The sequence below is a fragment of the Physella acuta genome, unplaced genomic scaffold, assembly GCF_028476545.2.
Source record: "Physella acuta isolate Inbredline_101_S28 unplaced genomic scaffold, ASM2847654v3 ptg001554l, whole genome shotgun sequence".
Lineage (NCBI taxonomy): Eukaryota > Metazoa > Mollusca > Gastropoda > Physidae > Physella > Physella acuta.
The window spans coordinates 216,499-233,731 of record NW_026733069.1 but is presented as its reverse complement, the minus strand read 5'-3'; the positions used below and the strand labels follow the sequence as shown (position 1 = coordinate 233,731).

General features: G+C 38.1%; 1 protein-coding gene across 5 annotated transcripts in view; it reads right to left on the bottom strand.

The window, feature by feature from the left end:
- The window catches only part of LOC131928839 (paladin), a 107,157-nt gene that overhangs the window by 2,925 nt on the left and 86,999 nt on the right, over positions 1-17,233 (bottom strand). For all 5 annotated transcript variants that reach the window (XM_059284984.1, XM_059284980.1, XM_059284983.1 and 2 more), the window contains 14 exons: positions 15,540-15,704; positions 14,193-14,356; positions 13,195-13,270; positions 12,269-12,414; positions 11,893-11,998; positions 8,468-8,578; positions 7,343-7,438; positions 6,789-6,923; positions 5,130-5,246; positions 4,284-4,463; positions 4,086-4,136; positions 3,354-3,503; positions 1,128-1,283; positions 187-267 (listed from right to left, as the gene is read on the bottom strand). In XM_059284984.1, coding sequence (XP_059140967.1) covers positions 187-267; positions 1,128-1,283; positions 3,354-3,503; positions 4,086-4,136; positions 4,284-4,463; positions 5,130-5,246; positions 6,789-6,923; positions 7,343-7,438; positions 8,468-8,578; positions 11,893-11,998; positions 12,269-12,414; positions 13,195-13,270; positions 14,193-14,356; positions 15,540-15,704 — 1,734 coding nt within the window. The remainder of the gene's footprint in view (positions 1-186; positions 268-1,127; positions 1,284-3,353; positions 3,504-4,085; positions 4,137-4,283; positions 4,464-5,129; positions 5,247-6,788; positions 6,924-7,342; positions 7,439-8,467; positions 8,579-11,892; positions 11,999-12,268; positions 12,415-13,194; positions 13,271-14,192; positions 14,357-15,539; positions 15,705-17,233) is intronic.

The window sequence follows — 17,233 nt, the reverse complement described above, 5'->3', positions numbered from 1 at the left end:
AATTCAACATGCAATTGTAAAATAAAAAAAAACAAAATAATTTTAAAATACTTAAAAAAAAAATTATATTAAAATTTGACGAAACGTCTTTCTCAATTTTTCTGTAGCAATAGTCCAGCGGCGATAGTAATTTAGTAATAATACCAGAGAAATATAGTGTACCAGAAATCAAACAAAAGCACGTACCAAATATTCTCCTTTAGTGTATCTGGCATTAGGGCAGCTAACTCGCTCTTGTTCATCAGGGTTGGCTCCGTAGGGAAAACCCTAATAAACAACGGTTTATGTTAATTTCATGATATGGAATGGTCAAAGTGTCAAACAGTTGCACACAATCACGTGAGAACAACTTACAGTCACGTGACAACAACTTACAGTCACGTGACAACAACTTACAGTCACGTGACAACAACTGAACACAGTCATGTGACAACAACTGGACACAGTCACGTGACAACAACTGGACACAGTCACGTGACAACTACTGGACACAGTCACGTGACGACAACTTACAGTCACGTGACAACAACTGAACCCAGTCACGTGACAACAACTTATAGTCACGCGAGAACAACTTACAATCATGTGACAACAACTTACAGTCACGTGAGAACAACTTACAGTCACGTGACAACAACTTACAGTCACGTGACGACAACTTACAGTCACGTGACAACAACTGAACACAGTCATGTGACAACAACTGGACACAGTCACGTGACAACAACTGGACACAGTCACGTGACAACTACTGGACACAGTCACGTGACGACAACTTACAGTCACGTGACAACAACTGAACCCAGTCACGTGACAACAACTTATAGTCACGTGAGAACAACTTACAATCATGTGACAACAACTTACAGTCACGTGAGAACAACTTACAGTCACGTAAAACGACTTACTGTCACGTGACAACAACTTACAGTCACGTGACAACATCTTGACACAGTCACGTGACAACACTTGCACACAGTCACGTGTCAACAACTGAACACAGTCACGTGACAACAACTTACAGTCACGTGACAACAACAACAGTCACGTGACAGCTACTCACAATCACGTGACAACATCTGAACACGGTCACGTGACAACAACACAGTCACGTGACAGCTACTCACCGTCATGTGATAAAACAACAGCCCTGCCACGGCCATGGTGAGCGACGTCCTTGACTTTCCCGTGCGACAGTGAAACACAAACGCGTGTGAGCTCTCCGTCCACGAGCCGGACGCCCTCATAAAGCCCAGGATCAGACTCTGGATGGCGTCAAACTCCTGGGTGGAACAACCAGGTGGGTTTATATAGTAACAGGCTGCTCAAGTTCAAAGGTGATGTAAAGTATACATCGTTAGTCTAGATATTTACCTGATAAAGGAATCTAACTATAGACGAAGTGCTCGCTTGATTTATTTTTGCAATAGGACTTTAATGTTAATTTTTTCTGTTTTACAGTAAATAAACTAAGACTATAAATTTGGCTCGCCGTTTTACAGTAAATAAACTAAGTATAAATTTAGCATACCCGTTTTATAGTAAAAAAAAACAACTATAAATCAGTATTACTAGATGACACTTTCTAACAAGCTGCATAGCTACATTGACAAATCATGGTTTGGTAAGTTTTAAAATTTAACACGCGCGTGCGTGACGTGGGTGGTAAAAAATGTCACAATTTTTTTAGCACCCCCACTCTCGTTTTTCTTTTTCACATTCATAAAAGATTAAATGAAACGGTAGCTGTAGCTAGAATTACTTTGATGGTGAGTGTAAGAACTGAGAGATCAAATCCGGATAATAAATCAGTAATTCAAAATGATTTCCCTGAGGTAGGGTGTGTGTGTGGGGGGGGGGGGGGGGGGTGGGGGTGGGGTGGAGCAGTTCTTGTTACGGAAATAGCAATATAGATTGGCTTTTTAACGCTTTAATGAGGCAACGATATACAGAATGGGTTGCTGTAAATACAGAAAGGTTACATCAGAAGGAAGCGCGCGTCTATTAATCGTTAATTAATTAATTCATTAATCGTTTTCACAGATCATGACAACCGTCTTGATTATGACAGAGCATGAAATATTCAGTGTCAAATGCGATATTTGTTTTGATAATGAATCAGGTGAACTATACTTGATATAGTCTACAGAGAATTGCAAATCATCGTCCCAGGTCATGTTTTAAATTTCCTAATTGCGAGTGGACACAAGATGTAGGATCTCAAAAATGTTGTAATTGTGTTGGTCTGACAAATGTTGTTGTACTTGTATTGGTCTGACGAATGTTGTAATTGTATTGGTCTGACGAATGTTGTAATTGTATTGGTCTGACGAATGTTGTTGTACTTGTATTGGTCTGACGAATGTTGTAATTGTATTGGTCTGACGAATGTTGTAATTGTATTGGTCTGACGAATGTTGTTGTACTTGTATTGGTCTGACGAATGTTGTAATTGTATTGGTCTGACGAATGTTGTAATTGTATTGGTCTGACGAATGTTGTTGTACTTGTATTGGTCTGACGAATGTTGTAATTGTATTGGTCTGACGAATGTTGTAATTGTATTGGTCTGACGAATGTTGTTGTACTTGTATTGGTCTGACGAATGTTGTAATTGTATTGGTCTGACGAATGTTGTAATTGTATTGGTCTGACGAATGTTGTTGTACTTGTATTGGTCTGACGAATGTTGTAATTGTATTGGTCTGACGAATGTTGTAATTGTATTGGTCTGACGAATGTTGTAATTGTATTGGTCTGACGAATGTTGTTGAAAAATTGATGGCCTGACGAATGTTGTAATTGTATTGGTCTGACGAATGTTGTAATTGTATTGGCCTGACGAATGTTGTAATTGTATTGGTCTGACGAATGTTGTTGTAAAATTGATGGCCTGACGAATGTTGTAATTGTATTGGTCTGACGAATGTTGTAATTGTATTGGTCTGACGAATGTTGTTGTAAAATTGATGGCCTGACGAATGTTGTAATTGTATTGGTCTGACGAATGTTGTAATTGTATTGGTCTGACGAATGTTGTAATTGTATTGGTCTGACGAATGTTGTTGTAAAATTGATGGCCTGACGAATGTTGTAATTGTATTGGTCTGACGAATGTTGTAATTGTATTGGTCTGACGAATGTTGTAATTGTATTGGTCTGACGAATGTTGTTGTAAAATTGATGGCCTGACGAATGTTGTAATTGTATTGGTCTGACGAATGTTGTAATTGTATTGGTCTGACGAATGTTGTAATTGTATTGGTCTGACTATTGTTGTTGTAAAATTGTTGGTCTGACGAATGTTGTAATTGTATTGGTCACAACGAATGTTGTAATTGTATTGGTCTTACCTCTTCGTGCAGGCCGTGATCGTATTCTAACGGAAGTCTGCGGTAGTGGAGGTCAAGGGTCGACAACCTCTGCTGCTCATACAGTTCCTCTGGGGTGAAGATGCTGGTCAGTTCCTTCTCTATGGGCGGGTCAGTGGTCTCCTTGTACACCTGTGGGAGTAAATTTGGTGGATTAGGTCTGAGATTTAGGTTTGGTGGATTAGGTCTGGGTTTTAGGTTTGGTGGATTAGGTCTGGGTTTTAGGTTTGTTAGATTAGGTCTGGGTTTTAGGTTTGTTAGATTAGGTCTGGGTTTTAGGTTTGTTAGATTAGGTCTGGGTTTTAGGTTTGTTAGATTAGGTCTGGGTTTTAGGTTTGTTAGATTAGGTCTGGGTTTTAGGTTTGTTAGATTAGGTCTGGGTTTTAGGTTTGTTAGATTAGGTCTGGAGAGGTCAACATAGATCTTGTACAAACAAATTATGTTTTGTGACAATTAAATATCGATTTATCGAGACTAAAACCATCTAAGTACAATGTAGTACAGTGTTAAAAAATGTAAACCGTAAGACGATGCTTTACTTGTTTACGAGCGAACTATAACCCCATTATGGAACCTTCTTCCATGATTTGTAAAAAAAAATATACTTGAAGTTGTTTTAGTGTGTTTAAAGATAAACAAGACAAAAGTGATGGCACATTTCTAACCTAAACAAAACAAAACACACCAAAGATTACCACACTAAAAAAAATTTACCTTCCATCTTTTTTTAGACTTGATTTCTTTTTTTATTTTTTGTTCCGATTCCTAAAAAAAAAAAAAATAAGAAAGATTATTTCCCTTGTTTGAATATTTTTATCAATTTCGTAATTCAATTTTTCAGTCGATTTGTTTCTATTGTAAGCGTCCTACGCTAAGTCTTTCTCAAGGACACATCAACAAACACGTGACTACCTCAAGGTCTTTACCGGACAAACACTGAGAGCTGATTGGTTCAAAGAGGGAGTGGGCGTCACGGACAGAGTAGGTGACGTCATCACACTCGAGGACGTAGTCTGACCGTAAGTTGACCACGATGACGTTGGTGTAGCCTTGTTTGTGTTGAAGGAGATGATGGACCACTTTAGACAGACCCTGGACAAGGCGATGGTGAATATATAAACACATTGTGTGCAATGGGTTTTATTGAAAATAGGCTTTATATGCCTAAATATATATGTATAAATGTACATACGCATATTAGTATATATATATATATATATATATATATATATATATATATATATATATATATATATATATATATATATATATATATATATATATATATATATAATATAAATGTTACGATTTCTAAATATAAGCACCAATAGTTTATGTTTAAAGTTAGGTTAGGGCACCAATAGTTTATATATATATATATATATATATATATATATATATATATATATATATATATATATATATATATATATATATATATATATATATATATATATGCCTATCTATATTGAATTAACATTTACACAGACACACAGACACACACACACACACATATATATATATATATATATATATATATATATATATATATATATATATATATATATATATATATATATATACGTATATATATATACGTATGTATACGTGTATATAAATGTATATATATATATATATATATATATATATATATATATATATATATATATATATATATATATATATATATATATATATATATATATATACGTAAGTATATGTATCGCGCCTGGTGTCCATCTGCACTCAACAACCTACATTTCTTGTTGGCTGTGCCATGCCGTAAATTGGAAGACCCATTAACCGTCGGAAGTTGGAGACTTTGACGTCCATTTGTGAGCTGAGAACATCAAGGCCGATGTAGTCGTCATAGACCTGGTACAAATAGAAGTTAGTCATAGACCTGGTACAAATAGAGGTTAGTCATTATAGACCTGGTACAAATAGAGGTTAGTCATTATAGACCTGGTACAAATAGTTTAGTCATTATAGACCTGGTACAAATAGTTTAGTCATTATAGACCTGGTACAAATAGAGGTTAGTCATAGACCGGGTACAAATAGAGGTTAGTCATTATAGACCTGGTACAAATAGAGGTTAGTCATTATAGACCTGGTACAAATAGTTTAGTCATTATAGACCTGGTACAAATAGTTTAGTCATTATAGACCTGGTACAAATAGAGGTTAGTCATTATAGACCTGGTACAAATAGAGGTTAGTCAGTATAGACCGGGTACAAATAGAGGTTAGTCATTATAGACCTGGTACAAATAGAGGTTAGTCATCATAGACCTGGTACAAATAGAGGTTAGTCATAGACCTGGTACAAATAGAGGTTAGTCATAGACCTGGTACAAATAGAGGTTAGTCATCATAGACCTGGTACAAATAGAGGTTAGTCATCATAGACCTGGTACAAATAGAGGTTAGTCATAGACCTGGTACAAATAGAGGTTAGTCATTATAGACCTGGTACAAATAGAGGTTAGTCATCATAGACCTGGTACAAATAGAGGTTAGTCATCATAGACCTGGTACAAATAGAGGTTAGTCATCATAGACCTGGTACAAATAGAGGTTAGTCATAGACCTGGTACAAATAGAGGTTAGTCATAGACCTGGTACAAATAGAGGTTAGTCATCATAGACCTGGTACAAATAGAGGTTAGTCATTATAGACCTGGTACAAATAGAGTTTAAATTAAAAATCATACAAGCGTTTATATGAGTGGTACTTATAAGTACCGTCAGAAAATAGGCTACAGGGTTTATCGTGCTAAACGTTGTATAGAGATTAAAAATTAGAATTAGAAACTATTTAAATGTCTATGTTTTTGTTTATGGTAAGAATAAAAAAAATTGGACCTTCTAGTCTAGAAATAATGTTACACTTCCAGTTGCGCAACACATACCTTGGATAAGACAACAAAAACATTCCATGTACTCACCAAATACCTAACAAAAACTTTTAATGTACTCACCAAATAGGCCTACCCTACAAAAACCTTACAATTTAATCACCAAATACCTAACAAAAACTTTTAATGTACTCACCAAATTCCTTACAAATACCGTCCATGTACTCACCAAATACCAAACAAAAACCTTCCATGTACTCACCAAATTCCTTACAAATACCGTCCATGTACTCACCAAATACCTTACAAAAACCGTCATGTACTCACCAAATACCTTACAAAAACCGTCATGTACTCACCAAATACCTTACAAAAACCGTCCATGTACTCACCAAATACCTTACAAAAACCTTTCATGTACTCACCAAATACCTTACAAAAATCGTCCATGTACTCACCAAATACCTTACAAAAACCGTCATGTACTCACCAAATACCTTACAAAAACCGTCCATGTACTCACCAAATACCTTACAAAAATCTTTCATGTACTCACCAAATACCTTTGATACGACGACAACAAAGATGGCGGAGAGCGTAACTCCGAGAAGTCGAGCTGGCTACACAGACGGATGACCAGAGGATTTCTGTGCAGCCATTTGTTGTAGCTCCAGCTTAAATTGTTGGGCATCTACAATATAAGATCAGACATTTTGTAAACACAATTTGATAGTTCGTGAAACTAATCTAAGAATGTAAAATAGGCCTAAATTTTAACTAAAATATTTATTTTCTTCTTAAAGTTATATCAGTTCGATTTTAAATAATGAATAAAACTTTTCGCATGTTTGATTTTAATAAGCGAAAAAGAAACAAATATATAATAATTTTGATAATATTTTGGCATGGGCATAATTTCTGAATGCAACGATTTCTAACTTGATCATTTGAGAGTCAAGTGTATGAGCCCGTAAATAGCTAGTTGCGTCCCTGTCGTTGTATTTGTAAAACAACATTACAGTATATCTATAACGGACTGACTTTATTCCAGGAACGAAAAGAAAGTATAAATGAGATGTGACAGTGGCCAGAACAGGTCGTATGTCTTACCTGATCTCTGAGATAAGCGTTGAAGGAAATCAGGAAGCAGTAAGTCTCTAGAGCACTCAGACATCCGGCGTACAAGCGGTCTATCACCTCGGTATTCTGGTGGAGCCATCGACATAAGGGTCAGGTAAGGGCACCAGTAGTTGATGTTTTTAAAGTTAGGTTAGGTTAACACAGTTTGATTGGGCACCAATAGTTGATGTTTAAATTTAAAGTTAGGTTAGGGCACCAGTAGGTGATGTTTAAAGTTGTGTTAGGGCACAAATAATATATACTTAACGTTAGTTTAGGGTAGCAGTGGTTCATGTTTAAAGTTAGGTTAGTGTAGCAAAAGTTGATGTTTATAATTAGGTTAAGTGACCACAAGTTTATGTTTAAAGATAGGTTAGGGTAGAAGTAGATTATGTTTAAAGTTAGGTTACGGTAGTAGTAGTTCATGTTTAAAGATAGGTTAGGGTAGAAGTAGATTATGTTTAACGTTAGGTTTTACTGTAATTGACATAAGTCTATTTGTGCTTTTAACTTATGACCTTAATGAAAATTTCAATTTGTGTTTTAACATTTGTTGGTACGGCATGTCCGATTATGCATTTTAACATTTGATACTTAAATTGGTCAAAATTATAAGTTGTTGCGAAAATATATAATCCATTTGAATACATGAAAACATGTTTTATGGAGAGATTCTTCTTCTTCTTCGTTCTTAATTTTTTAGTGTTGGAAGAGATCGAGGCTTATCTGCCAGAGGGTTTGAACTCGAGACTTTTTCGAATTTATCAACCATGAGCTTTTTTGCCGACTCGACCACGCCCTCAACACAAATTAAGGATACGTGTCAACTAGTTATGCCATTGAGGCCGTTTACTCCGATTTCAGCCTGCTTTTCTTTTTGGATTTGCTTCCATAGCTTTTGTCTAACCAAGAACAAACTACAAGGCAGCAGTTGTTTGATTTTGGTGCTGTCTCTCCTAGAAGAGTGGCTGTCCCCAGATAAAGAGCCTCATCTGCTCGAGGGTTCGAACTCGAGACTTTTCGGTTTAGCAACCGTGATCTTCACCGACTCGACCACGCCGACCCCTATGAAGAGATAAAAACATGTATATCTAGCCGAGATGAAACGAGACTTACTGCTGCATTTTGTGGTGAGATAAACGTTGTCCTCTCCAGCTGTCTCTTGTGGTCAGCAATACATGTCCTAAGGTTAATGACCTGGGAGCACTGGTCAATGATGACGTCAACCTGACAACAACAACAACAACAACAGATTAACGACCTTCCTCATACCAGAATAATGTTCGTTCATCTATCACATTGTATTGATAGTCCCCCACCAGCCCCGTGAAATCTATGTGTTGTAAAATGATTGTTGTAACTCGTCAGGACAATCACACATTCAATCTGTGAATTTAGAGCCTACCAGTGTTTCTTCCAGGCAGCTCTTCTTGCCACCCCCCACCCGAACGAAATGGAATTTATATAGAAAATATATACTTTTAACAGAGTCAGCCTCCCCCCCCCCTCCAAAAACAAAATTTCAAGTGCCCTCTCGAACAAAAACGTCTGGAAGAAATGCTGGAGCCTACATACATTTAGGATAGTTGGCTTTTAATCGGGTTGGCAGAAAAGCGTTTACTAATCTGCTGTTGTGAGTGGAATGAATTTGATTGGTCGCTAGCGTCGGTGGGTAAAATTTTGGTTGGCGTTTGGTTGATAAGTTTCTGGCAAGAGAGTGGTTGGCAGATTTCTAACAGGGCAGTGGTTAGCAAGTATCTATATGGGAAGTTGTTGGCAAGTTTCTATATGGGAAGTTGTTGGCAAGTTTCTATCAGGAGAGTGGTTGGCAAGTTTCTAACAGGAGAGTGGTTGGCAAGTTTCTATATTGGAAGTTGTTGGCAAGTTTCTATCAGGAGAGTGGTTGGCAAGTTTCTAACAGGAGAGTGGTTGGCAAGTTTCTATCATGAAAACGTTTGGCATGTTTCTAACAGGAGAACGGTTGGCAAGTTTCTAACAGGAGAACGGTTGAAAATTTTCTAACAGGAACTGGAACCAGATCGAGCTAACCGGATCTGCTGCTAATTAAAATGGAAACGGAAGTTAAAACTTTGTTGATTTGAACTTGACACGATCACCTCCACCCCTCCCCCTCATGGTCTGTTATCTCAGGATGCCAGTTGATGCTACACAGGGCTGTTTGTGAGGCAGTGGCCATTTTTTCTTAACCCCAGCTGCTTTCATTCAAATACAGATAGGGTAGCACTAATAGGGCTAAAAATAGCAGAATATATTTATGTTTTTATTTTTTTTTAATTTTTTTTATTTTGTATTTATTTATTTACTTTATACATACATACACACACACACACACACACACATATATATATATATATATATATATATATATATATATATATATATATATATATATATATATATATATATATATATATATATATATATATATATAATCCCGCTGTTATAGAACACACCTGAACTGAGTTTCATACCTATTCTGAACTCTTTTAGTTGAAAACCTAACACGTCTTAAATTTAAAAGACGCTAATCCTCCACTATATAGGCCTACATAAGTGAGACTTTAGTTGAAGTTATTTCTGCCCTATTTCGACATAAAATGCCGACAATTGCTATTCGGAAACGAACCCTATTCAAATTAGATTATATAATTAAAGATATATTAAGCGCAATATGCATTCAAAAGACTAATCACACGAATGTAATTGTTGTTGCCTGTGAAATGTAGAACACTTAGAACAAGTAGTCTGAAGTTGACGTCACTGCTACAGTGAGTCAACCCAAGTCAGAATCTGGTCGGTGTATTCTCTAGTCAACCTGGGTCAAAATGTCCCGTCAAGTTGAGAATTAAATCGCGAGATATTTTAAAATATCGTCCAATCCGTGCCTGGTATTTTAAACCAATTTACATCTTTCGTGACGTCTAACTAAATTAATCATTTAAAAAAATCTATCGAAATTCTAACTATTTTAATTTTTTTTAAATGAGGTAGCCTAGCTGTCGAATAGTTTTTTTTTTTTTTTTTTTTTTTGGGGGGGGGGGGGGGTGAGGTGAGAGAGGGGATAGTACATTAATGAAATGGCAATCAATACAAGACCAAGCCCTGAGAATAGAAGATTAATCATTAGTCGACCGGAAGTGGCTCTGATTGGTCGTAGCTGGAGCGTGGAGGCGAAATCAAACCAGCGGAAACGTTCGTCAAACAATTTGATTTCAAATCGACTTCTGGTGAGTTGATCACCGATGTCGGTGTATCGATTCCTTCTTTCAAAAACACGTGTTGGTGTGTCCAGTGCTAACAAAGGGGATAAAGTAATGATGGCAGGAGGCTGTGCTGGTTGTAAAATAACCTGCCGCGTTCTTCTGTGTTTCTTTTTTATTCTGAGGGGGGGGGGGGCTTGAAATTTCTGGGGGAGGACAGGACACTGAACAAAGTATACTTATTCTATTTAAATTATATTTCGTTAAGGGGGAGGGGGATAGTAGTTGTTGTTTGGGGTGGGGGGGACGGACCCTTCCCCCTCTCCCCTCCCCCTTCCCTGACGAGTTGCCTGGAAGAAACTCAGGCCGCGTGTGGGCAAGATTCCAACAACCGTTTTTTTTTTTCCAATTTTTATTTCCATTTTGAAAAGCCAAATTTGTTGCCAAATTTTACTACAGGACGAAGCTGTCGATAATCGACATTGGTATTTGTCAGTTAAAAGGAAAGATGTATCTATTTTTTTAAAAGGTCAATTTAAATTAATTAAATTTAAAAAAATCATTTGAGATTTCCTTGGCTTATCTAGCTGCTTATTGTAATGATTGTGTCAGGGAATTTAATGATTGTTCTTGTAAATATAATGATTGTTTCTGTTAGTGAGCTATGTTATTTTTTATTACAAGTTGTTTAATAATGTTCATCCACCTGTTTAATAAAACTACCCATCTATTTGATAAACCTACCCACCCGTTTTATAAACCTACCCACCTGTTTGATAAATCTACCCACCTGTTTGATAAACCTACCCACCTGATGATATACCTACCCACCTGTTTGCTAAACCTACCCACCTGTTTGATAAATCTACCCACCTGTTTGATAAACCTACCCACCTGATGATATACCTACCCACCTGTTTGCTAAACCTACCCACCTGTTCGATAAACCTACCCACCGGTTCGATAAACCTACCCACCTGTTTGATAAACCTACCCACCTGATGTTTGATAAACCTACCAACCTGTTCGATAAACCTACCGAACTGTTCAATAAACCTACCCACCTGATGTTTGATAAACCTACCAACCTATTCGATAAACCTACCGAACTGTTCAATAAACCTACTCACCTTTTCGATAAACCTACCCACCTGTTTAAAAAAACCTACCCACCTGTTCGATAAACCTACCCACCTGTTCGATAAACCTACTCACCTGTTCGATAAACCTATCCACGTGTTCGATAAACCTACCCACCTGTTCGATAAACCTACCCACCTGTTCGATAAACCTACCCACCTGTTCGATAAACCTACCCACCTGTTGTTTGATGAGGTTCCCATCCTTCAGGTGAGCCACCAGCCGCTCCACCGCCTTGTACTCCCCCTCCTTATAGTTGGGGTTCTTCTCGTTAATGCTGTAGTTACTATAGGACATGAGGCATTGTTTTCATTAGTAGGTTTGGGATGGATGAGTCGGACTATAAGGGATTAGCGGGTTTGGAATGGATTAGCGGGATTAGTGTGAAAATGGAGGATTAGTTTGAATGTAGTACATTAATGGGAATGTGATGGATTAATGGGACTTGGATGGATTAGTTGGATTTGGATGTATTTATAAAAATATGATAGATTAGTAGAGAGGAAATACAATGGATGGATGGTAAATCATAGGTCAGTATAAAGTTGACATGTACCATTCGGTCAACAGTGTGCCCTTCTTGTGGGCATAAAGCAGGCAGCACATCACCATCATCACCGCTGACCTTCGACCTCCCGAGTGAGAGATCAAATGGATGGCAGGGAAGTCTGGACGGTTGCTATCGAGATAGGAGGGACATTCCTGGCAATGATAAAAAATAGAAGGTCTAAATACTAGGGACATTCCTGGCAATGACAAAAACAGAAGGTCTAAATTTTAGGGACATTCCTGGCAATGATAAGAACAGAAGTTCAAAATAAAAGACATTCCTGGCAATGACAAAAACAGAAGATCTAAACAAAGGGACATTCCTGGCAATAACAAAATGTCAGCATAAAAAACAGCTCGTTTAATTGACCATAAAAAATTCACACGCACACAAACAATTCCAGCAAAAACCTCTAGCATTAGAGTTCTGGGTTCGAATACTAGTCATGCAAGGATTTCGACAGAATTTTAATTAGCCCTTTTGATTATTTTCTAAGTAAAATTGTGTTGTGTAAAAGATGAGACATGCTCCATGTCTGCTATACAATTCACTTGTATAAAGGGAAACACAAACATATGAAGTCTACTCCATCTGAACTAGTCTAAAAAAACAAAACAAAAAAATGAAATCGAAACCGGTTACAAATAAAATGGTGACCCTGGAACTAAAACACGTGATTCAATCTATTCCATATTGGTTGTGCCATTATACAGAATTGATGGTGTAGTTTGTGATTTTAATTCTAGATCCCGCCCATCGGATCCATTCTATTTCCGTTTAATGAGGTCTGCGGCATCCGTCACGCCACACCTCCCTGACGTCAGCGCTCTATGCAGTTCATGCTCCACGCAGACCTTCGACAACTGGGCTCCCGACAAGAGGTGGCGTGTGGTCGGCAGTAAATCATGTACTCAACAAAAACCAGTCATTACCCGAAAATGGGAGAGAAATTGATCCACAAGTTCTTCCGTTGGAATTCCCATCTCTGGCAAACACAGCCTGTCATATCTGTTAGGAATATCACATGCTATTCATATTTTAGGGTTCAAAGAGAGAAAAAAACTAATTAAGCGGTAGGCTAAATATAGGATTCCGCAGTCTCGGTAACTTTATACCATCCAACTTTTGATGTGGAGTAGGTTATGGTTAAGTTGGTTCTTTTTCAATTTTTAAAGAAATTGTAATTAAACATGTTTGTTACTAGTAAATTTTTCCGATAATGTACAGGGAACATTTATTAAAGAACGTTTCTGAAAATAAATAAAACAATAGGTTGCTGAAATTACATTTTTACCTTTGATGCAGGGGGAAAAAATCTTTAGACATTTTTTAATTGTTTAAACAATTAGTAGCTGCTAGTAAATTTTTTTTTATTACATAACTTTTCTTAAAATAAATTAAACAAAAGGTTGTTTCTAGTAAATATTTACCATAAATGCACGGGCAGTGGCGTAGCGAGGTCGGGTGTCACCCGGTGCGGCACTTAATGGTGTCACCCCCCCCCCAGAGGCACCCCCTCACCCCAGTCAAACTTTCGATTTGCACCCCCCGTCAAACTTTCGATTTGCACCCCCCCCCCCCCCCTCAAACTTTCGATTTACGACCCCGACCTCAAATATTTCTCTATATATTTTGCTATTTTTTGCCTTGGTGTCACCCCCCTAAATGGTGTCACCCGGTGCGGTCCGCACCTCCCGCCCCCCATCGCTACGCCTCTGTGCACGGGCAAGGTTTGATAAGAACTCTAAAAATAAACTGAGAGACAACTGACTTGTTGAAGAGACTGGTTGAAGAAGGATTAAAAAATAAACTGAGAGGCAACTGACTTGAGAGACTGGTTGGAGAAGTATTAAAAAAATAAACTGAGAGGCAACTGACTTGAGAGACTGATTGGAGAAGGATTAAAAAAATAAACTGAGAGGCAACTGACTTTAGAGACTGGTTGGAGAAAGATTCCCTGGCGTAAACCTCCGCAGACAGCAGGATATCCTCCTCGAACTCCACCTTCCTCATGTGGGGCTCCTGCTGCAGCTTGTCCAGGTTGTCGTAGAAGTAAAAGGTGAACTCATCCTCCATGCCAGCCAGGGAAACCAGCTGAAAAACAGAGGTAAAATGCGAACTCGTTCTACATAGTACAGCTGAAAAACAGAGGTGAAATGCGAACTCGTCCTCCATACTTTAACTGAAAAAAATCGGTAAAATGCGAATTCTTGCTTCATGCTAGTCAGTGAAAACAGCTAAAAACATAGGTAAAATGCAAACTCGTACTCCATAGTATAACTGAAAAACACTGGTAAAATGCGAACTTGTCCTCCATACCAGCCAGTGAAACCAGCTAAACACATGGATAAAATGCGAGCTTCTCCACACGTAAGTGAAATGAAAAGATCCGACATACGAAAATTGGGTCAAAACCTTGTGACTGAAAATTCTTTAGAGTAATTCAATTATACTGTTTTATAAAGCTTCATTTTGTTAGTACAGTACATTTGTAAGCTAAAATGTACCCTTAAAAGTTTTTTTTTAATTGAATCATCTTATTCTTAAATTTCTTGCGGTTTCATTGTCAAATTATTTAAACTAGTTTGACCGAGAATCCCGCCAATTTACAAAATATGTTTCAAATGAAAGATCTAAATATTTCTAAAAGCTTTCATTAAAGGATCCCACAATTTTTAAAAAGGTTTAAATACAAGACCAACCATTTCTTTAATTGTTAACTCAAGGACCCCCACCGTTTTTTAAAGTTTTAATGAAAGAACCCATCATAATTTAAAGTTTCAATTAAATTAACCCTCACAACTTCTTAAAAGTATTAATACAGTTTTGTCCACATTATCTTTGACCGACCTCTTTACAATTAAATGACCCCACCACAACATCCTTGACCTATTAAAGGACCCCAACACACCATCCTTGACCGACTAAATGACCCCACCACACCATCACTGACCGACTAAATGACCCCACCACACCATCCTTGACCGACTAAATGACCCCACCACACCATCCTTGACCGACTAAACGACTCCACCACACCATCACTGACCGACTAAAGGATCACACCACACCATTCTTGACCGACTAAACGACCCCACCACACCATCCTTGACCGACTTAACGACCCCACCACACCATCCTTGACCGATTAAAGGACCCCACCACACCATCACTGACCGACTAAACGACCCCACCACACCATCATTGACCGACTTAACGACCCCACCACACCATCATTGACCGACTAAACGACCCCACCACACCATCCTTGACCGACCTCTTTACGAATGCAAGACTCGATGTGGTCACAGTTGTCCTTGGTGTCTCCCATCATCACCATGTTGTGCAGCAGCCCCTGGTGCCGGACCGAGTAGGGCACGTAGTCGTCGTCCACACGCTGGAACAGGACGGGCTCACTGCGCAGGTTCAACAGCAGGACATCCTGTGGAGGTGGTGGGGGGTAATAGTGGGGGGGGGGGTTGAAGGGGTGGGGGGTAGTCATATTTAAAATTTGTTTTTTATACAACACTCACCGGTCTTTAAAATTCTTACTAACACTGTCCGAAAATGGAATATTAGAAAATTGTTGCAATATATATATATATATATATATATATATATATATATATATATATATATATATATATATATATATATATATATATATATATATATATATATATATGGAATTGAAAAATTGAGAGTTACTGACAGGTGGAACTATGCGGGACTTTTGTTCATCTACATATATTTTGTAGGTTAAGGTGGCACTGTAGACTGACGCTACAAAACTATCTATAGGTGCGGGCTTTAAAGCTAGCATCGTGACCGTAGTTAAACGAACATTTTTCGAATGGTGTAATGACACCACTAGTGCCTACTCTGTTTGGTGTTTATGGCCGTGGAGAAACAGATACCCCTTGTCTCGGGTACCGCTGTCTTCTATTAGAAATAACGTTCGAGCAAGTTTTTCCGGCATTTAACATTTTTTTTTAGCTGATCTTTAAAGTGAAAAAAAAATTCTCCGTGAGTGAGCTAGAAGATAAACTGGGCTTAACTTTCTCTACTCACTCAATTATTTAGCGATGCCCAATTCTCGAGACGAATTCATCTTCTGAAAATAATCACCCGCTGTTACAGAGGTTTTCTTTTTTTTTTCCTTGTGTTAAAAAAAATCCATGAAATTAAGAAACATTTCACGTGACTCCTAACCAAGGGGTTTAATCGTTCTTCTCACCCCCCCCCCCCCCCCCCCCCCACACACACCCACACACACTTTCCCCCCCCCCCCCTTAAAAAAGCTAAAAGAGAGGTTAAGTTAGGTAGATAAATTAACCCATGTGATTGTATCTCGCATGTTCTTGTGACTAAGATATTGTCCAAACGAATTCTTAGACTGCATGCCGTGTGAGTTAGGTATGGGCCTAACTATTATATCGTCTTCGTGGATCCGTGAACATAGGGAGTTTACCATGAGTGTTCTTGTAACTTAATCTCTATGTCCTGTGACTTGGGCATAGTCCTAACAAAACTTAGTCTCTATGTCCTGTGACATAGTCCTAACAAAACTTAGTCTCTATGTCCTGTGGCATAGTTTTAACAAAACAAACTCCCCGTGCCTCAACAACTGAAACCTATCGCGACCGTTTTCTCCCACAAACAAATCGGCCTTCCATCACAGAACCACTTAGATGGAATGAGGCTGCGTTTTATTTAAATTCCAGATTGATGTTTAACTTCATTCTTGGCTGGCACCATCGATCTTTTCATTAGGTGAGGTCAGCACGGGCTTAGGTTTTAACTTAGTGAACACCGGATGTTGATGTTACAGGGGTGGTTAGTGACAATACCCAAACACACCGGATGTTCCACTGGTGGTCAGTCACAATACCCCAGCGCACCGGATGTTGATGTAACTAGGGGTGGTCAATCACAATACACCCGCACACCGAATGTTACCAGGGGTGGTTA